This window comes from Coregonus clupeaformis, chromosome 1, assembly GCF_020615455.1.
Source record: "Coregonus clupeaformis isolate EN_2021a chromosome 1, ASM2061545v1, whole genome shotgun sequence".
Taxonomy (NCBI): Eukaryota; Metazoa; Chordata; class Actinopteri; order Salmoniformes; family Salmonidae; genus Coregonus; species Coregonus clupeaformis.
In genome coordinates this window covers 45,913,955-45,936,978 of record NC_059192.1, presented here as the reverse complement: position 1 = coordinate 45,936,978, position 23,024 = coordinate 45,913,955, and the positions used below count along the sequence as shown (strand labels likewise).

Sequence of the window (23,024 nt, the reverse complement as noted above, 5' to 3'; positions counted from 1 at the left end):
AAGGGAGAAGCAAAATGGAGTCGTGGTCAGATTTGCCGATAGGAGGGCGGGGGAGGGCCTTATAACCATCCCGGAAGTTTGAATAGCAATGGTCGAGGATTTTAGCAGCGCGAGTACAACAGTCGATATGTTGATAGAACTTCGGCAGCCTAGTCCTCAAATTTGCTTTGCTAAAATCCCTGTCTACAATAAATGCAGCCTCAGGATATGTGGTTTCCAGTTTGCATAAGGTCCAGTGAAGTTCTTTGAGTGCCGTCGTGGTATCTGCTTGAGGGGGGATATACACGTCCGTGACTATAACCGAAGAAAATTATCTTGGGAGATAATACGGTCGGCATTTGGTTGTGAGATATTCTAGGTCGGGTGAACAGAAGGACTCGAGTTCCTCTATGTTACTACAATTACACCATGAGTCGTTAATCATGAAACACACACCTCCGCCCTTCTGCTTCCTGGAGAGATATTTATTCCTGTCTGCGCGATGAACTGAGAACCCATCTGGCTGGACCGATTCCGAACAGAATATCCCAAGAGAGCCATGTTTCCGTGAAACAGAGTATGTTACAGGCCTTGATGTCTCTCTGGAAAGAAATCCTTGCCCGTAGTTCGTCAACTTTGTTAACCAAAGATTGAACATCAGCGAGTAGAATACTTGGAAGTGGTGGGTGGTGTGCGCGCCTCCTAAGTCGGACCAGCAGGCCGCTCCGAGTGCCTCTCCTTCGCCGGCGATGTTTTGGGTCAGCCGCTGGAATCAGTTCAGTTGCCCGAGGGGAGAGCAAACAAAGGATCTGCTTCGGGAAAGTCGTATTCCTGGTCGTAATGCTGGTGAGTTACCGCCGCTCTGATATCCAATAGTTTTCCCGGCTGTATGTAACGATGCAAAACACTTTCTGAGCTAATAATGTAAAAAATAATACATCAACAAAACTAAATACTGCAAAGTTTCCTAAGAGCTAGTCGCGAGGCCGCCATCTTAATTGGGGAGAACGGGCTCATGGAAATGACTGGAGCGGAATAAGTGGAATGGTATCAAATACATCAAACACATGGTTTCCATGTATTTGATGCCATTCCATTTGGTTCGTTCCGGCCATTTATTATGAGCCGTTCTCCCCTCAGCAGCCTCCTGTGCCCAACACACACATACACACCTCAACACACACATACACTTTTTTGCACTAACTCTCCTGCACTGACTCTATGCACACACACTGGACTCTACCCACACACTCACACATACTTACACTGACACCCCAACACAAACATACACACACACATAACATGCCGTGCGCACACATGCATACTGACGCCATACACACACTCACCACATACGCTGCTGTTACTGTCTACTATTTATCCTGTTGCCTAGTCACTTTACCCCTACCTATATGTACATACAGTAGCTACCTCAATTACCTCGTACCCCTGCACATTGACTCAGTACTGGTACTCCCTGTATATCAGTGGAGGCTGCTGAGGGGAGGACGGTTCATAATAATTGCTGGAACAGAGCAAATGGAATGGCATCAAATCATGTGTTTGATGTATTTGATACCATTCCAGTAACTCCGCTCCAGCTATTACCATGAGCCCATCCTCTCCAATTAAGGTGCCACCAACCTCCTGTGATGTATACTTCCTGTATATAGCCATGTTATTTTTACTCATTATTGTTATTTTTTATTCACTGTGTATTTATTCCTTGTGTCACTATTTCTATTTTGGTTTTTGTCTTTAACTCTGCATTGTTGGAAAAGGACCCGTAAGTAAGCATTTCACTGTTAGTCTACACCTGTTGTTTACGAAGCATTGATTTGATTAGATTTTCTGTCCCAATTGTATTTTCCAGTTCAAATAGTATTTCACACATGTATTTGGCCCAGGTCTGGTCCCAACTGCCTTTCCCTTGCCAGTCACTGTCCATTATTGTTTAATTATTTCCGCATTTACACCTGTCTGTCTTTCCTGTTGTACATAATATATTTATTATGTCCTTTTAGAACCATATAGGCCTACAGTGAGTGTACCTTACTAGTCATACAGTGAAGCTTGCAGTATCCCACATTTCAGAGCTGAACGCCTGACTATTGGGACTTCCACTCACGCGGTCTCACACTTTTCTAACACTTGTGCTGGGTTATAGTTGTTACAAAACGGTTTATTGTCCCACTAAAATCGATTTTTAGCGTAGATGATAAGAAGCCTTACTCAATTGGTGCCGCGTTATCTAGCAAGCAAGCTGATCGTGTCTGGTGGTTACAGACGAAAAAGTCACACTTTCTCCTGAGAAGCCATGTGCCTACTCCGTAACGAATGGAGGAACGGGCATGCCAGTTATAGGCGCACCCATAAATAAGTCCTCCAGTTACCACCCAAGCCACGACAACAGTCTACTGTCATCTCTTACCACAACTTAGTCAACAAGCAGTGGCTTTATACACAGGGCATTGAATCAAGTTATTTCAGTTTTATTAGAATGGAGTACCAAAAAGCATCAGAGATTAACGGCGTCTGCAATGGAAAAATTGTTACAGAATATCTCAACGGGTTCAGTGAAACATCCATAGAGGCAAAAAAAGCTGAATTGATGGGCAAGGAGGAGAAGTCCCACAAGGAGTCAGAGGATGTGTGCAAGATATCTGCCATTGAAGGAGCCTACGGCATCGTGCTTCGAGAACTGGGAGAAGACGTGGAACGTGAGGGTCTACTGCGCACACCATTACGCGCGGCCAAAGCAATGCAGTTCCTCACCAAAGGTTATCACGAGACAGTAAATGGTGAGAGCATTGACTGTCCTGCATAAATAGTTGTAAATGTGTTTAATTTATTCTAAAAGATATGATAGATAATGAGGGAGATTGTTCTCCTTGTCGTTAGAACATCACAATCTTAAAATGTTCTGTTCTTTACAGTTGTATTATGCATTTAATGTGTGGTCTTATATATTTACACTAGCCTATTTCAAACTAATTTAGCCTTGCTCATTCCTCAGGCTGTACTGACAACACAGCTACAGTGAAAGTTGATATGTGTGTACAATTCATTTAGCTTTGGAGATATCAGACCTCCACTGTTATTTTAAACATTACTGGAAACAACCATAGACACATACATCATTGGAAGCAAAAAAGTGTAATTCAGATTTTGACTAGCTATTCATTTTGAGTTTTCATTGTATTCTATAGGGTCCATCATCAGGTCACATTCTATTTGCTGCAATGAGCGTGGTCCATTACTTTAGATTTTCCTTATGACACTCTGCTAATTGAGATCGCAAGTAGCGAAAACTCATTATGGATACAAAGCTGCAATCTGGAGTTGGGTAAAACAATTGTTCCACTTGTCTCTCTTACCTCTTCTTCCTCAGACATCCTGAACAATGCCATTTTTGACGAGAACCACAACGAGATGGTGATCGTGAAGGACATTGAAATGTTCTCTCTCTGTGAGCACCATCTCGTGCCCTTCTTTGGCAAGGTGAAAACCAATGAAGTATAATGAAGCCACGAAGCCGTACATGTGTATTATTTGGACTTACATAGCAGCAGTTTGGATAATTTGATACATATAACACTCAGAACATCCCTTGTTGAATTATTTTGTTGAAATTCTGCTAATGTCAATGATAAATGGTTAAAAAAATCAATAATTCAGAAATTATTGATTATTGAATTTGCTACTGTATACTTTGTTTCACCACAACAGGTTCACATTGGATATCTTCCAAACAATAAAGTGGTTGGTCTGAGCAAGCTGGCAAGGTCAGTGATCATATTCATTTGCTATGATATTCACAAAGATATGCACACATGCACGCACACACACACAGACATGCGCACGCACGCATGCACACAGACACAGACACATGCGCAGACATGCACATTCTGAGTTACTTGGTACTGTACTAACTTCCCCTTTTATTGCTTCATTTATTTCAGGATTGTTGAAATCTTCAGCAGGAGGCTTCAAGGCAAGTATCCTTTGGTCTTTTGGCAGATCATTCGGTATTACTATCTCTGAGCAGCTTGCTGAGAGAGTCTGTGGGTTTGAATGTATCTAGAGTATTAACCTCTGTTCCTTGTTTGTTGTTCCCTCTACAGTGCAGGAACGCCTGACCAAGCAGATCGCTACAGCAATCTCAGAGGCCTTAGAGCCTGCAGGCGTAGCAGTCGTCATTGAGGCAGCGTGAGTGTCTTTTTACTATGTATTATGTGTCTTGTACATGTGTATTACATGTGAACTACATTGTATTGCTCCATATATTTATATGCAGAACTAATGCAAACCTATGCTACACCAACTGTGTCAAGTATTATGTCATGGCTGACAGGATGTTGTTAAGCCCACCTATGTTAGATCAATTCATTCAATTAATCAAAGAGTTGTTTTTAAGAGTGCACCAGTTTATTTATCTGTTTTTATTATAACAACTGAGTTTGGACCATTGTATTGTGTGTTTCAGTCATATGTGCATGGTGATGAGGGGTGTGCAGAAGATGAACAGCAAGACCGTGACAAGCGCCATGCTGGGACTCTTCCAAGAGGATCCCAAGACCCGGGAAGAGTTCCTGGCTCTGATAAAAAACAACTGACCCACTTGGGCCATTGTTACCTCACCCTGTCTTTCCAAGCAAAAACAGCAATCTCTCCAGCTATTGCCAAACAATGCATTTCATTCTTTCATTGATCTTAGCTAAGTATGTTCTGTGTCAGGTAGGGGCAGTTATCTTAGTTCATTCCAATACGGGTGCAAGGGGGGGGGCAACTCTTCATGGCCGGTAGCACCGCATTTGAAGGAATATTTTCCAACTATCTGTGAAAGTACCAAACCTGGGTTGAAATACTATTTGAAATCTTTTGAGCGCTTTTCTCTAGTGTGCCTGGAGTGCGAGATGCGGTGTTTGCAGTTTGGGACAATCGCTAAAACTGATATATCAGGGAGTCATGATCAGGGATTAAAAACCCTAAGGACCTTGATAACTTTATAAGTTATGTGTAGTCCTTGGATCGTTTCATATTACAGTGGGGGGAAAAAGTATTTAGTCAGCCACCAATTGTGCAAGTTCTCCTAATAATTGCTCCCACAGTTGATTTCTTCAAACCAAGCTGCTTACCTATTGCAGATTCAGTCTTCCCAGCCTGGTGCAGGTCTACAATTTTGTTTCTGGTGTCCTTTGACAGCACTTTGGTCTTGGCCATAGTGGAGTTTGGAGTGTGACTGTTTGAGGTTGTGGACAGGTGTCTTTTATACTGATAACAAGTTCAAACAGGTGCCATTAATACAGGTAACGAGTGGAGGACAGAGGAGCCTCTTAAAGAAGAAGTTACAGGTCTGTGAGAGCCAGAAATCTTGCTTGTTTGTAGGTGACCAAATACTTATTTTCCACCATAATTTGCAAATAAATTCATTAAAAATCCTACAATGTGATTTTCTGGATTTTCTTTTCTCAATTTGTCTGTCATAGTTGACGTGTACCTATGATGAAAATTACAGGCCTCTCTCATCTTTTTAAGTGGGAGAACTTGCACAATTGGTGGCTGACTAAATACTTTTTTTCCCCACTGTAAGTGCTGCTGACAAAGGCCTCGCTGTACACACCTTCAGAGGGAACACCTTACTGTTACTGTATCACAAGTGCTTACATTGTTTCGATTTTTTCTAGTATTTTGGCTGTATATTATGTACATGGTATTCTTATAAACTTGAAGCTGAAATATGACCCTCATAACATTGACATTTGTTCTGTTTGGACTTAACTCTTGTGCTAGTAAGGGGTGTTAATATCTAGTTGTGCAATGGCTCAAGGTAATAATGATATAGGAGCATAACAATAACAAAGGAAATGTTCTGTAAATGCCTCTAACCCAAATGTTTTATCACGAGCATGATGATGCTCATGGTTAATTGTCGTGTTTGGAAAAAGTTTCCCCTTCTAGTTAATGTTAAACATTTTGATTTGTCATTCTTATGAGATTAAACATTACATTTACAAATAAATAAATATTTAACCTGCTATAAAGTTGCTTTCTTGGTTTTGTAATTAAGATATTTGCTTTAGGAAAAGAGTTGCCTCGATTTCCCGGATTCTACAAGCTGAATAAGTGCGGAGTGTGTTCATATTCATTAAAAGCATTTTTATATGTATTACATATTAACCTGGATGAACAGGTATTCTTTGTTGAATAAGATACAGGTAACTGTCAAAATAAAGGAAATCCTTGAGTACAAAGCATGATGGGATAAAAAGTACTGCATACTGAAAGAAGGCACTTCCATACAGGTGTGATTCCTTAGTTAATTAAGCAATTAACATCCCATCATGCTTTGTAAATAAGGACGGTAAAATGATGTCACACAAGCAATTAACAAAGGTGTATGGAGATGTATGCTCAATACAAAAGTGTAACCCACTCATTGCAAAAATGGAAGAGGCAATTAACCAAAAGAGAAAGGAATTAATTGGTTTGTCTGCCACCAATGAAAAACCATGCATGACTTAATAAAATGACTAGTAAAAATAGTATCATATATCAGTTTCACTTAAAGTTGAGAGGTTTGACAACTGCCACGTAAAATTCAAGATAGTTGGGAACAGATTTTATGTCCAAATACCATTGCATCAGGTTTATGTGTCACGTCTCCTTCCGTTGCTCCCCTCCGGCGCTCTGATTCGCCGGTCTACTGAGCCACGGGTCTGAGCGCACCACCTCGACAACACCGGAATGGAAAGCCAACGCACCCTAATCACCTCCAGCGCACCTGCACCTCATCACCACCCCTATTTAGCCCTGGACTGTATTGTGTTGTGTGTGATTGTTAAGCGTTGTGTTGTTTACGCGCTCCTTGTTATTCTCTTTCTCGTGATTAAATAAACCTTGACCTTGTTTATTCCTGCCTCTTCGTATACTCAGTTCTCGTCACATTATAAACTGATATTCAAAACAACAATTGACGTATCAATCCGTTCTTTTCAATTTAAACTATTGTATAAAATTCTAGCCACAAAATGAATGCTCAATATATGGGGCATTGAACAGTCAGCACTGTGCAGACTCTGCCACTAGGAAACAGAATCAACAAATCATCTCTTTTGGTACTGTCCTTGAGTGGCTCGCTCTTTTGGAGTCAGGTCCAGGAATGATTGTTAACCCCCTAAGGTCGATGTCCGCGCCTCCGCGGAAATCAAATTAAGCTAGAGATCTGTTTTTTTTATTGGATGCGGCTAGGGCTGTGGCAGTTATGACATTTTGTCAGCCAGTGATTGTCCAGCAAATAACTGCCGGTCTCACAGTAATTGACCATTAATTAACATACACACATTTAGCATCTCCTGGCTTCCACACATAGCCTACAAGCCACAGATGCAGACCTTTAGAACATCTACATTTTAAAAAGTCAAATAAATACATGTAATATACCCTACACCTTCACAATAAATCCATTATTTATTTTAGACAGGTCTAAAGAAGCATGATATGAAGAAAATGTAGTCTATTTCAGAAAAACAGAATAGCATACTCTGAGTTGTCCTTATGTTAGGCCCTGATCTGGCTATGCCATATGGTTGTGGGCTACACTAATAATAGATTTGCTTAGAATTCCGTGGCATTTTTTTATATAATTTTGAACATAGCTGAATAAAATAGAAATTACATTTTCTTCAAACGATTTGAGGGAGTGTGCACAAGCGGCTATTCTGTGTTGAGTGGTTAACAAAGAAACAGGTACTCCAATATGCTTAATTTAGAGTTATTTATGTAACTTTAGTTGTGATACAAATGTTGGGCTATATGTTTCAAATTCTTATACGTTCTAAGGCTGCATGATGCAAAAAAGTCGCATAAAAAGGCATGAGATCCGCTTTGTTTTTTGCACAGGCTGTACATACATCAGTCTCTCATTCACAATTTGACAAGCACTTAATAATGCCTAGATTTCCCCGGCAACATCCCCTCTGTGTGGCCGTAATGCCCCCTAAAAAAATCCACGCCTTTTGTGGCCAGTGGCTGTTGTGCCCTTGGGCTGACTATAATAATTATAATTCCCTTCTCCTGGCTGCGTGCTCCTTAGCACATCTCACTCGCTGCGTGCTCCTTAGCACATCTCACTCACATGGCTCTCCATCTTTCTCACAGGCTACAAATAATAATATGCCGGGATTTAGCAGACGCTTTTATCCAAAGCGGCTTACAGTCATGCGTGCATACATTTTTGTGTATTGGTGGTCCTGGGGATCGAACCCACTACCTTGGCGTTACAAGCGCCGTGCTCTACCAGCTGAGCTACAGAGGACCACAAATGAACACAGACACATCAGGGACGCAACTGCGAGTGTCCTTGTACAATTCCGAGGTGCATATTGAAGATATTGGAAGAACTGTCCACATTTACTTTTCGTCAGCCAACAAGATGAGTAGGCCTAACGAACAGCAAAAGTACTAGCCTATGTCAATCTACTATCCCCCATAGTACAGAAGTTTACCTATTCTATTCTGGTCAACTTTTGTGGGATGCGATAGATCCCAAATAAAAAAGTTTTTTATGCAATGAGGCTGATGCAACAGATCAGAATGTTGGTACACTATTTGTCTATTTCTTCACATTATAAGAGCAGCAATGTGCACACGGCAGTAGGCTATAAGCGTGAATGTTCCATTAGCAGGAAAACACCGTTCTCAAAGGTGACTACAAAAGCGATTATGCATGTAATGCTTTTATTATAAAGGTGCATTTTTATAGTGAAAATTATCTTCCTCAAACTTGAAACTCACGCGCTGTGTGTGCATGCCAGTTAGGCTCTAGACCAGTTGTAAAGCAGATTAATGTCCTTAATTTTAAGAAGTTATTTGACCTTCTCTCATTCCTCACTTTCCTCATCCCTGACCACTAGCTGCGTCCCCTCTGACTTCAAAATGGTCAGAGTCGCTCCCCTCCTCAAGAAACCAACACTTGACTCATCTGACATCAAAAACTATAGACCTTTCTTTTCTTTCCAAAACACTTGAGCGTGCTGTCTCTGATCAACTCTCTCGTTATCTCAGAATGATCTTCTTGACCCTAACCAGTCAGGCTTCAAGACGGGTCACTCAACCGAGACTGCTCTTCTCTGTCACGGAGGCTGTCCGCACTGCAGATATCTCAGCTTGGATGTCGGCCCACCACCTCAAGCTCAACCTCGACAAGACGGAGCTGCTCTTCGTCCCGGGAAAGGCCTGCCCGCTCAAAGACCCCTCCATCACGGTTGACAACTCCACAGTGTCGCCCTCCCAGAGTGCAAAGAACCTTGGTGTGACCCTGGACAACACCCTGTCATTCTCTGCAAACATCAAAGCAGTGACTCACTCCTGCAGGTTCATGCTCTACCACATCCATAGAGTACGACCATACCTCACACAGGAAGTGGCACAGATCCTAATCCAGGAACTTGTCATATCCCATCTGGACTACTGTAATCCGCTGTTGGCTGGGCTCCACCCTTGCGCCATCAAACCCCTGCAACTTATCCAGAACATTGCAGCCAACCTGGTTTTCAACCTTCCCAAGTTATCCCATGTCACTCCGCTCCGCCGCACACTCCACTGGCTTCCAGTCGAAGCTTGCATCCACTACAAGACCATGGTGCTTGCCTACTGAGCAGCAAGAGGAACTGCCCCTCCCTACCTTCAGGCTATTCTCAAACCCTACACACCAACCCAAGCACTCCATTCTGTAATTTTGGTCTCTTGGCCCTCCCACCCCGCTCAGCCCAGCCCCTTCTCTGTCCTGGCAGGCTGGCACCCAAATGGTGGAACTAGCTTCCCCCTAAAGCTAGGACAGCAGAGTCCCTGCCCATCTTCCGAAAGCACCTGAAACCCTACCCCTTCAAAGAATATCTTAAATAATCGCTCGACCCCCCCAAAAACAAATCATTCCTGAACCAATATTTGCACTTAACTCCCCCTCTCCCAGCTCAGACTTTGCTGGTAGTTACTTTATAGAGGAAAACTATATTTACTATGCCTGTGATATGTGATTGTCCCAACTAGCTATCTTAAGATGAATGCCTTAACTGTTAGTCGCTCTGGATAAGAATGTCTGCTAAATGACTAAAATGTAAAAATGTAAAATTAAGTTGCTTTTACGGGTGAGTAGCCGGTCTAGCCTAGTCTGGCTCAAGACCCCCTAAATCCCTCGTGTACCACGAGAGTCGTGTCAACCAGGCTCGGTCTAGCCACATTCAGTTAATAGAAACAGTAGTGTCGAATGTTATTTGGCCTTACTGCTATTAGCCCATACAAACACATTGAATAACAGATTCACTACGTGGAACAACAGATAGTCCCCAAAAGAAAATCAAAAGGAAGTTTGTTCTGAAGTGTCTGTCCTATATCTAATATAATAATATGCCATTTAGCAGACGCTTTTATCCAAAGCGACTTACAGTCATGTGCGCATACATTTTTACGTATGGGTGGTCCCGGGGATCGAACCCACTACCCTGGCGTTACAAGCGCCATGCTCTACCAATTGAGCTACAGAGGACCATAGAGAGATATAAGAAAGATCAGGAAACATTCATTATTTTTTTGACATGTATTTAACCCCTTATTTTTGGCACTAAACAGTCTCCATATATACTGTACTTCCATTAATTTTTTCAACTGGTACTGGGGGACCTTCAGATGAGTCTTGTGAGGCCTGTGGGCGTCCTAGAGCAAAACAACCGACATGTACAGTACCAGTCAAAAGTTTGGACACACCGATTAATTCAAGGGTTTTTCTTTATTTTTTAAAACTATTTTCTACCTTGTAGAATAAAAGTGAAGAGAGCCTCAATTCGTCGGGGCATGGACTCTACAAGGTGTCGAATGCGTTCCACAGGGATGCTGGCCCATGTTGACTCCAATGCTTCCCACAGTTGTGTCAAGTTGGCTGGATGTCCTTTGGGTGGTGGACCATTCTTGATACACATGGGAGACTGTTGAGCGTGAAAAACCCAGCAGCGTTGCAGTTCTTGACACAAACCGGTACGCCTGGCACCTACTACCATACCCCGTTTAAAGGCACTTAAATATTTTGTCTTACCCATTCACACTCTGAATGGCACACATACACAATCCATGTCTCAATTGTCTCTCTCTATCTTTCTTTAAAAACGGTCACTTCCCCTTAATCTACACTGATTTAAGTGGATTTAACAGGTGACATCAATAATGGATCATAGCTTTCACCTGGATTCACCTGGTCAGTCTGTCATGGAAAGAGCAAGGATTCCTAATGTTTTTTTACTAGCGTATAAACCACTAAATACATTTTTTGAAAACATACAACTCACTTTAAACACGTACGACATCCCACATGTTTAATATGAGTTCAGTTGTTGATGTGCAGGACAGAGATGACATTGTTGCTGGATGGAGGAGACTGCAAGAAGAGTGTGACCCGACCAGCCAAGAGGGTGTGAAGATGTGAAGCCCCATAGTAACTGGGCAATAGTGTCCAGCGTTATAGATGTGAAAGGGAAGTTTGTCTCTAAAGCCGTGGATAACCTTGCATTAACATGTGGTAGTAGTCATCCAATGAAGATGATCCAATCACTATCTGATCGATATTTATTGCGCCTACACATTGTAATAAAATGGTTCTCGTCTGCCCACTGTGTCCGGATTGTGACCAGATTCACTGGTCCCTCCTTGTATGCAAATTAATCCAACCTGCCTTGGACCTCCCCTTATGATACAAACTGTATAATCGACAAAAGACGGCACACTTTTATTGTCAATTGTTTTATGCTTTCATCAGTGGTGCCGGAGGGGATGGCTGCCGTTTTACGGGCTCCTAACCAACTGTGCTATTTTGTGTGTTTTTTTGCATTGTTTGTAACTTATTCTGTACATAATGTTGCTGCTACCATCTCTTATGACCTACAGTGGGGGGAAAAAGTATTTAGTCAGCCACCAATTGTGCAAGTTCTCCCACTTAAAAAGATGAGAGAGGCCTGTAATTTTCATCATAGGTACACGTCAACTATGACAGACAAAATGAGAAAAAAAATTCCAGAAAATCACATTGTAGGATTTCTAATGAATTTATTTGCAAATTATGGTGGAAAATAAGTATTTGGTCACCTACAAACAAGCAAGATTTCTGGCTCTCACAGACCTGTAACTTCTTATTTAAGAGGCTCCACTGTCCTCCACTCGTTACCTGTATTAATGACACCTGTTTGAACTTGTTATCAGTATAAAAGACACCTGTCCACAACCTCAAACAGTCACACTCCAAACTCCACTATGGCCAAGACCAAAGAGCTGTCAAAGGACACCAGAAACAAAATTGTAGACCTGCACCAGGCTGGGAAGACTGAATCTGCAATAGGTAAGCAGCTTGGTTTGAAGAAATAAACTGTGGGAGCAATTATTAGGAAATGGAAGACATACAAGACCACTGATAATCTCCCTCGATCTGGGGCTCCACGCAAGATCTCACCCCGTGGGGTCAAAATGATCACAAGAACGGTGAGCAAAAATCCCAGAACCACACAGGGGGACCTAGTGAATGACCTGCAGAGAGCTGGGACCAAAGTAACAAAGCCTACCATCAGTAACACACTACGCCGCCAGGGACTCAAATCCTGCAGTGCCAGACGTGTCCCCCTGCTTAAGCCAGTACATGTCCAGGCCCGTCTGAAGTTTGCTAGAGTGCATTTGGATGATCCAGAGGAGGATTGGGAGAATGTCATATGGTCAGATGAAACCAAAATAGAACCTTTTGGTAAAAACTCAACTCGTCGTGTTTGGAGGACAAAGAATGCTGAGTTGCACCCAAAGAACACCATACCTACTGTGAAGCATGGGTGTGGAAACATCATGCTTTGGGGCTGTTTTTCTGCAAAGGGACCAGGATGACTGATCCGTGTAAAGGAAAGAATGAATGGGGCCATGTATCGTGAGATTTTGAGTGAAAACCTCCTTCCATCAGCAAGGGCATTGAAGATGAAACGTGGCTGGGTCTTTCAGCATGACAATGATCCCAAACACACCGCCCGGGCAACGAAGGAGTGGCTTCGTAAGAAGCATTTCAAGGTCCTGGAGTGGCCTAGCCTGTCTCCAGATCTCAACCCCATAGAAAATCTTTGGAGGGAGTTGAAAGTCTGTGTTGCCCAGCGACAGCCCCAAAACATCACTGCTCTAGAGGAGATCTGCATGGAGGAATGGGACAAAATACCAGCAACAGTGTGTGAAAACCTTGTGAAGACTTACAGAAAACGTTTGACCTATGTCATTGCCAACAAAGGGTATATAACAAAGTATTGAGAAACTTTTGTTATTGACCAAATACTTATTTTCCACCATAATTTGCAAATAAATTCATAAAAAATCCTACAATGTGATTTTCTGGATTTTTTTTCCTCATTTTGTCTGTCATAGTTGACGTGTACCTATGATGAAAATTACAGGCCTCTCTCATCTTTTTAAGTGGGAGAACTTGCACAATTGGTGGCTGACTAAATACTATTTTTCCCCACTGTAAAAGAGCTTCTGGATATCAGAACAGCGATTACTCACCTCAAAATGGACAATACATAAATAAATAAATAAATAATAATAATAATAAATGAGTCCGACGAGAAGGTTTCTCCGAGACCAGGCCCAAATCTCCGTCATCCGCATGAAGAAAAGACGGAGGTACAGGGGGCAGATATTGGGGTGCCTTGTGAGAATTTGTCGGCGAGTGGGTAACCCGCCTCTACCATCCGTTCTATTGGACAACGTGCAATCACTGGAGAATAAACTGGATGAGCTCCCGTTCGAGACTATCCTACCAACGGGACATTAAAAACAGTATTATCTTATGTTTCACCGAGTCGTGGCTGAACGACGACATGGATAATATACAGTTGGCTGGATTTTCCGTGCATCGGCGGGATAGAAATGCTACGTTCTGTAAATCAAATCAAATCAAATCAAATTTTATTGGTCACATGCGCCGAATACAACAGGTGCAGACATTACAGTGAAATGCTTACTTACAGCCCTTAACCAACAGTGCATTTATTTTAAACAAAAAAAGTGTTGAGAGAAAAAGAGCAGAAGTAAAATAAAGTGACAGTAGGGAGGCTATATATACAGTAAAATAAAGTGACAGTAGGGAGGCTATATATACAGGGGGGTACCGTTGCAGAGTCAATGTGCGGGGGCACCGGCTAGTTGAGGTAGTTGAGGTAATATGTACATGTGGGTAGAGTTAAAGTGACTATGCATAAATACTTAACAGAGTAGCAGCAGCGTAAAAAGGATGGGGTGGGGGGCAGTGCAAATAGTCCGGGTAGCCATGATTAGCTGTTCAGGAGTCTTATGGCTTGGGGGTAGAAGCTGTTGAGAAGTCTTTTGGACCTAGACTTGGCACTCCGGTACCGCTTGCCGTGCGGTAGCAGAGAGAACAGTCTATGACTAGGGTGGCTGGAGTCTTTGACAATTTTGAGGGCCTTCCTCTGACACCGCCTGGTATAGAGGTCCTGAATGGCAGGGAGCTTTGCCCCAGTGATGTACTGGGCCGTACGCACTACCCTCTGTAGTGCCTTGCGGTCAGAGGCCAAGCAGTTGCCATACCAGGCGGTGATGCAACCAGTCAGGATGCTCTCGATGGTGCAGCTGTAGAATTTTTGAGGATCTGAGGACCCATGCCAAATCTTTTTAGTCTCCTGAGGGGGAATAGGCTTTGTCGTGCCCTCTTCACGACTGTCTTGGTGTGTTTGGACCATGATAGTTCGTTGGTGATGTGGACACCAAGGAACTTGAAGCTCTCAACCTGTTCCACTACAGCCCGTCGATGAGAATGGGGGCGTGCTCAGTCCTCTTTTTTTTCCTGTAGTCCACAATCATCTCCTTTGTCTTGGTCACATTGAGGGAGAGGTTGTTGTCCTGGCACCACACGGCCAGATCTCTGACCTCCTCCCCTATAGGCTGTCTCATCGTTGTCGGTGATCAGGCCTACCACTGTTGTGTCGTCGGCAAACTTAATGATGGTGTTGGAGTCGTGCCTGGCCATGCAGTCATGGGTGAACAGAGAGTACAGGAGGGGACTGAGCACGCACCCCTGAGGGGCCCCCCGTGTTGAGGATCAGTGTGGCAGATGTGTTGTTACCTACCCTTACCACCTGGGGCGGCCCGTCAGGAAGTCCAGGATCCAGTTGCAGAGGGAGGTGTTTAGTCCCAGGATCCTTAGCTTAGTGATGAGCTTAGAGGGCACTATGGTGTTGAATGCTGAGCTGTAGTCAATGAATAGCATTCTCACGTAGGTGTTCCTCTTGTCCAGGTGGGAAAGGGCAGTGTGGAGTGCGATAGAGATTGCATCATCTGTGGATCTGTTGGGGCGGTATGCAAATTGGAGTGGGTCTAGGGTTTCTGGGATTATGCTGTTGATGTGAGCCATGACCAGTCTTTCAAAGCACTTCATGGCTACAGACGTCAGTGCTACGGGTCGGTAGTCATTTAGGCAGGTTATCTTAGAGTTCTTGGGCACGGGGACTATGGTGGTCTGCTTGAAACATGTTGGTATTACAGACTCAGTCAGGGACATGTTGAAAATGTCAGTGAAGACACTTGCCAGTTGGTCAGCACATGCTCGGAGTACACGTCCTGGTAATCCGTCTGGCCCTGCGGCCTTGTGAATGTTGACCTGCTTAAAAGTCTTACTCACATCGGCTACGGAGAGCGTGATCACATAGTCATCCGGAACAGCTGGTGCTCTCATGCATGCTTCAGTGTTGCTTGCCTCGGGCGAGCATAGAAGTGGTTTAGCTCGTCTGGTAGGCTTGTGTCACTGGGCAGCTCGCGGCTGTGCTTCCCTTTGTAGTCTGTAATAGTTTTCAAGCCCTGCCACATCCGACGAGCGTCAGAGCCAGTGTAGTATGATTCAATCTTAGACCTGTATTGACTCTTTGCCTGTTTGATGGTTCGTCGGAGGTCATAGCGGGATTTCTTATAAGCGTCCGGGTTAGAGTCCCGTTCCTTGAAAGCGGCAGCTCTACCCTTTAGCTCAGTGCGGATGTTTCCTGTAATCCATGGCTTCTGGTTGGGGTTTGTACGTACGGTCACTGTGGGGACGACATCATCGATGCACTTATTGATGAAGCCAGTGACTGATGTGGTGTACTCCTCAATGCTGTCTGAAGAATCCCGAACATGTTCCAGTCTGTGCTAGCAAAACAGTCCTGTAGCTTAGCATCTGCGTCATCTGACCACTTTTTATTAACCGAATCACTGGTGCTTCCTGCTTCAGTTTTTGCTTATAAGCAGGAATCAGGAGGATAGAGTTATGGTCAGATTTGCCAAATGGAGGGCGAGGGAGAGCTTTGTATGCGTCTCTGTGTGTGGAGTAAAGGTGGTCTAGAGTTTTTTTCCCTCTGGTTGCACATTTAACATGCTGGTAGAAATTAGGTAGAACGGATTTAAGTTTCCCTGCATTAAAGTCCCCGGCCACTAGGAGCTCTGCATCTGGATGAGCGTTTTCCTGTTGATTAATGGCCTTGTACAACTCATTCAGAGCAATCTTAATGCCAGCATTGGTTTGTGGTGGTAAATAGACAGCTATGAAAAATATAGATGAAAACTCTCTTGGTAAATAGTGTGGTCTACAGCTTATCATAAGATACTCTACCTCAGGCGAGCAAAACCTCGAGACTTCCTTAGTATTTGATTTTGTGCACCAGCTGTTGTTTACAAATATACACAGACCGCCGCCCCTTGTCTTACCAGAGTCAGACGTTCTGTCCTGCCGATGTAGCGTATAGCCTGCTAGCTGAATGTTATCATTGTTGTCGTTCAGCCACGACTCCGTGAAACATAAGATATTACAGTTTTTAATGTCCCGTTGGTAGGATAACCGTAATCTTAACTCGTCCATTTTATTCTCAAAAGATTGAACGTTGGCTAGTAGGATTGATGGGAGAGGCAGTTTACTCGCTCGCCGTCGGATCCTTACAAGGCACCCGGATCTGCGTCCGCGATATCTCCGTCTCTTCCTCACGCGAATGACGGGGATCTGGGCCTTGTCGGGTGTCTGTAGGATATCCTTCGCGACCGCCTCGTTGAAGAAAAAATCTTCGTCCAATGCGAGGTGAGTAATCGCTGTCCTGATATCCAGAAGCTCTTTTTGGTTATAAGAGACGATGGCAGAAACATTATGTACAAAATAAATTACAAATAACGCGGAAAAACACACATAATAGTACAATTGGTTAGAGGGCTGTAAAACGGCAGCCATCTTCCCGGCGCTGTTTAATATTAAAGGAAGTCTCGAGGTATTGTAGTCCCCTGTAGCTCAGTTGGTAGGGCATGGCGCTTGCAACGCCAGGGTTGTGGGTTCGTTTCCACGGGGGGCCAGTATGAAATATGTATGCACTCACTAACTGTAAGTCGCTCTGGATAAGAGTGTCTGCTAAATGACTAAAATGTCAAATGTATTGCTCGCCTGAGGTAGAGTACCTCATGATAAGCTGTAGACCACACATATTTTTTGTAGCCATCTATTTACCACCACAAACCGATGCTGGCACTAAGACCCAGTGGTGTAAAGTGCTTAAGTAACAATACTTTAAAGTACTACTTATGTAGTTTTTTTGAGTATCTGTACTTTACTTTACTATATACATTTTGGACAACTTTTACTTTACAACATTCCTAAAGAAAATAATGTACTTTTTACTCCATACAGTGGCTTGCGAAAGTATTCAACCCCTTGGCATTTTTCCTATTTTGTTGCCTTACAACCTGGAATTATAATGGATTTTTGGGGGGTTTGTATCATTTGATTTACACAACATGCCTACCACTTTGAAGATCCAAAATATTTGTTATTGTGAAACAAACAAGAAATAAGACAAAAAAACTGAAAACTTGAGCGTGCATAACTATTCACCCCCCCAAAGTCAATACTTTGTAGAGCCATCTTTTGCAGCCATTACAGCTGCAAGTCTCTTGGGGTATGTCTCTATAAGCTTGGCACATCTAGCCACTGGGATATATGCCCATTCTTCAAGGCAAAACTGCTCCTTCAAGTTGGATGGGTTCCGGCTGGTGGGTCATTGTCCTGCTGGAAGGTGAACCTCCGTCCCAGTCTCAAATCTCTGGAAGACTGAAACAGATATGATATTAAGAAAATGTAGTCCATTTCAGAAGAAAATAATAGCATACTCTGAGTTGTCCTTATTTTAGGTCCTGGTGTGGCTATAGCAAATGGTTGTGGGCTACACTAGTTCATTTAGCAGACAAGATTAGCTTATAATTCCGTGGCATTCTTTTATATTATTTCATAGTATGAAGAATACAATTTAACAAAGCTGAATCAAATATAAATATTTTCTCCAAATGATTTGAGGGAGTGCACACATGCAGCTATTCTGTGTTGAGTAGTTAACAAAGAAATAGGTACTCCTATATGCTTAATTTAGAGTTATTAATGTAACTTTAGTTGTTCTACAAATGTTGGGCTATATGTTTTGATTTTTAATACATTGTATGGCTGCATGATGAGACTAATGATGATTTGAAAAAAGTAGCTTGAAAGGCATGAGCTCTGCTTTGTTTTTTTTGCGCATGCTGTACACTCCAATGGTCTCTCACTCACAATTTGACAAGAACTTGATAATGCCTCGAATATCACCGTGGCATCCCCTTTGTGGCCGTAATGCACCCTAAAAAAAATCCATGCCTTTCGTGGCCCGGAGTGCTGCGTTGTGCCTTTCTTCTTGAGTGTGCTGCGCAATCCGAAAAGTCTCTCACTCGCACCGCTCTCAGTCACGTGATCGGGTCTTTCCCACAGGCTACAAGTTAAAGACAGGCACATCCGGGACGCAACTGCGCTAGTCCTTATCCAATTCCGAGGTGCATACTTAAGATGTTGGAAGAACTGTCCACATTTACTTTTATTCAGCCAACAAGATGAGTAGGCCTAACGAACAGCAAAAGCACTAGCCTATGTCAATCTACTATCCCCCATAGTCCAAAAATCGACCTATTCTGTTCTGTGCGAGAAATAAATATTCCAAACATAGTCTGGGACAGTAGTGAGATGCGATAGATCCCAAATTAATACAACCACTAGCATCAAAATACCTTGTTATGCAATGTGGCTGACGGAACAGATCAGAACATTTAGCTTAAAATGTGTATAAACTATTAGGCTATTTCGTCACATTATAAGCGCAGCAATGCTCACAAGGTATTAGGCTATAAACGCGAATATTCCATTAGCAGAAAACACCATTATCAAAAGTGACCGCAAATGCAATTATGCATGTAATGCTTTTATTATAAAGGTGCATTTTTATGGTGAAACTTATCTTCACCAAACTTGAAACTCATGCGCTGCTTATATATGCCAGTTAGGCTCTACACCCCATGTGAAGCGGATCAATGTGCTTAATTTTATGAAGTTATTTGGCCACTTTAGTTATGATACAAACCTTATTAAAACAAATAGGCCTATGGGCTAGGCTACATGCGGTGTGCGACTATGATTCGAGAAAATCGCAAAAAAAAGGGAAACAAATACATGTAATCTATGCACTTGAACAGCGAATGGAGGACCCTTTTCCCCGTGGTTTATTTTCATGCCAGCCAGGTAGGCTATACATTTACATTTACATTTAAGTCATTTAGCAGACGCTCTTATCCAGAGCGACTTACAGGAGCAATTAGGGTTAAGTGCCTTGCTCAAGGGCACATTTACGTCATTTAGCAGACGCTCTAGTCCAGAGCGACTCACAAATTGATGCATTCACCCTATAGCCAGTGGGATAACCACTTTACAAATTTTTTTGGGGGGGGTAGAAGGATTACTTTATCCTATCCCAGGTATTCCTTAAAGAGGTGGGGTTTCAAATGTCTCCGGAAGGTGGTGAGCGACTCCGCTGTGTGTGTGGGGGGGATACTATACTCCTGTTGTAAATATAAGCAATGTGCTTAATATTAGGAAAGTTGAGAAATAAATATAGTAGGCTAGCCTATAGAAAGCTGATGGGTATCCTCTTTTTATTAACAGCCATCACTCCGTTTTCTCCCGCAATTGCATTGCCTATAGAAATGTTGCGCAACATCAGCTCATGGCTCTCATGAAGTGTTTGATTAGATTTTCGAATACATTTGCATTGATGTCAGTGTGATTAGAGGGACAATAGAGTGCTAAGTACCATGCAGTTAAGCAAGTTTGGTAGGCCACTAATGACCATCAGCAGCATCAGAGCTTGGACTGCCTTCATGACTTGTGACCGCCGGTGTGGTGGTAAAACGGTCACCGCAACAGCCCTAGCCACCACTCATTTCGGTCATTTGTGTGGTATTAAAAAAGATTCAGCCAATGTCTTCTGTCATGTAAATGATAACGTAGAATTGCATGAAATGCGTTTTTTAAAAGGCTGATTTTTTTTGGTGGACATCCTAAAAATGCCTCTGCTCAACTGTAAAATTTACATTTTAGTCATTTAGCAGACGCTCTTATCCAGAGCGACTTACAGTTAGTGAGTGCATACATTATTTTTCATACTGGCCCCCCGTGGGAATCGAACCCACAACCCTGGCGTTGCAAACGCCATGCTCTACCAACTGAGCTACATCCCTGCCGGCCATTCCCTCCCCTACCCTGGACGACGCTGGGCCAATTGTGCGCCGCCCCATGGGTCTCCCGGTCGCGGCCGGCAATGACAGAACCTGGATATGAACCAGGATCTCTAGTGGCACAGCTAGCACTGCGATGCAGTGCCTTAGACCCCTGTGCCACTCGGGAGGCCTATGCCACATGGCATATGTTATTATGGCTTTATTATAAAAGGGGCTTTTTCTTCAACAGTAAATTTACTATGCATCGAATTGCATCTCGGTGGCATCTTGGTGCACTGATTTGTTTACAGAAAATGATGGTGTGCCGGGAACAATTAAAAAAGCCCTGGGGCCAATGATTTCTTAATCCTGCCCTGATTACAGCCTACTTTTGTTATCCAACTATTTAAGACTGGGCATAGTAGGCTACTGTCCTGAACCTTTACCTGTCCACAGCCTTACAAATAAATCAATATTCAGAGAATCTCTCCCATCCCTAAAAAAAAGTAACCACTTAAAGGAGCTGAGTATCTGGATGCGTGTACAAAATAAAAATGTAATGCACAGTACAAATAAAAATGACACTTAAGACCTAATGCACACAGTAAAAACAGAAACATGTTAAGTAACAGAGTAGGCTACAAAGGCTGTGTTTACACAGGCAGCCCAATTCGGATATTTTTTCCACTAATTGGGCTTTTGACCAATCACATCAGATAATTTCTAATCAGTTATTTTTCAGTGGATCTCTGAATAGCTCCATGCAATTATCCAAACAGGTCTGGACAGGGTTGATCTTTACGCATGGATGTTTACATATGGTGTCTTTATATTATTGTAATATTGTATTGTAAATAACCTTTAGTATAGGCCTAAACATTACCAATGGGGGGAAAAAAGTGACATGCTGGGAGAACGACCATGGTTTAGTTTCCTCCAAATTATTGATCAGTTATAATTCACTAACGTAACCTCTAATATGATTATTATTATTATTTTTTTTTTTATATATGATAACCTATAGCAAGATGTGTGGTCAAATTATGAAAATGTATGGATAAATGCGGCAATCGATAAAAAAGTGCAAAGGATCACGCATGTTAAGCAAATACTATGGCTTTATAAAGGAATAAAGTGACAATCTAAAAGTAGCCTAAAGAGTCCTTATTGTAGCCTACATTATATTGGACAGAATATTATATTGGACAGAATATAATACAATTAAAAAAAGACTACATTATAATACCACTGTATTACTTTCATATCTGATACAGCAACTGAAATCGACAATTCACCACCTGCCCACTGTTCATTATGGCTAGATCTAAAAGGTACAGGGGGAACATTAGGCCTCTACGTTATACCTTGCCATACACTTGTCATGCACTGCGGCCTTCTGCTGCGACTCCATCACAGTCTGTCCCATGCTGCACCAATACATTTGTAGTTTAGTAAAAATTCAGCAATTACAGTCCTTGGCCTTTCTGTAGCCTACAATGTTTTCAAATTTTTGATTTTGCGCTGGCATTTGACAGGAGAACCCTTTTTCCCTCATTCTGGACGATATCTCTTCATAAATCTCTTTATTTATATATGGCCATTTTATTCAGAGCTGGACGCGGTATTGGAATGTGGCATCCGTCCACAGTGCCAATAGGCACTTGGTTTCTAATGAAGACCATGATCTTAATTCAGGAGGAATTGTAGAAGTATCATTGTCTATAATTACTTACTACCTCAACTGGCCAGTGTGATTTTTTTGAGAGGTTGGGACAAATGTGATTTTGGCCAAAGTTACACGCTTTCGTTGTCAGTCATTCGTACAAGCTGCATCTTTGACTACCTCGGGAGGTGGTCAGGAAGATCTAAATCACAAGCAGATCACAATGCGTCTTTTGATTGTCTACACCTGTCGACAAATGTGGGCACAATCTGAATGTGGACAAGATCAGGAACACAGACGAGAACACAACTAGGTATAAACGGGGCATAAGAAACGCCTGTGAGATGGTAACAGTCACCAGCAGTGAATTCATAGAAATATTGCTCCCGTCGAAAAAAACAATTCAAAAAAATCCTACCTGAATTACAAAAAGTCCTACATTGCAGATGTTTCATTGTTTCTAACAAAAGTTATGTGCCACCTTATTGACTGCAAAGTCTGGAAAGAAAAGGACTGAAGGTAGCAAAGGAAAGAGACACTTCACATGTAGCAATTCAAAACACTGAGTAGATGGCAATAATATTGTTTTAAATGGAAGTGAGGAAATGAAAGGAGAAAAGTAAGTGAGGAAACAGATTTAGGTTAGGAAATGAAGAAAAGGGAGATGGATAGGATAGGAAAATAAAATAAAATTAAGCGAGAAAAGAAGGAAAGTAAAAGATGAAAGGGTGGCAGGTGACCAGCAGGTGCCGCGGGTGACCGGCAGATGCGCTAGGTGACC

General features: G+C 42.6%; 1 protein-coding gene across 1 annotated transcript; it reads left to right on the top strand.

Annotated features, from left to right (window-relative positions):
* The first annotated feature begins 2,370 nt into the window (after window positions 1-2,370).
* On the top strand, window positions 2,371-5,093 carry LOC121582726 (GTP cyclohydrolase 1-like). The gene is made up of 6 exons (XM_041898785.1): window positions 2,371-2,777; window positions 3,368-3,477; window positions 3,706-3,761; window positions 3,939-3,970; window positions 4,101-4,185; window positions 4,463-5,093. The coding sequence occupies exons 1-6, from the start codon at window positions 2,477-2,479 to the stop codon at window positions 4,590-4,592; spliced, it is 714 nt and encodes a 237-aa protein (XP_041754719.1). The 5' UTR covers window positions 2,371-2,476; the 3' UTR covers window positions 4,593-5,093.
* Window positions 5,094-23,024: the final 17,931 nt, after the last annotated feature.

What these genes read in the sequence shown, in the direction of transcription:
- LOC121582726 (XM_041898785.1), top strand. Translation starts at nt 2,477, where the DNA reads ATGGAGTACCAAAAAGCATCAGAGATTAACGGCGTCTGCAATGGAAAA. An exon ending in TCGTGCCCTTCTTTGGCAAG is followed by an intron (nt 3,478 to 3,705) that starts GTGAAAACCAAT and finishes TCACCACAACAG; the next exon opens with GTTCACATTGGATATCTTCC. An exon ending in GGTCTGAGCAAGCTGGCAAG is followed by an intron (nt 3,762 to 3,938) that starts GTCAGTGATCAT and finishes CATTTATTTCAG; the next exon opens with GATTGTTGAAATCTTCAGCA.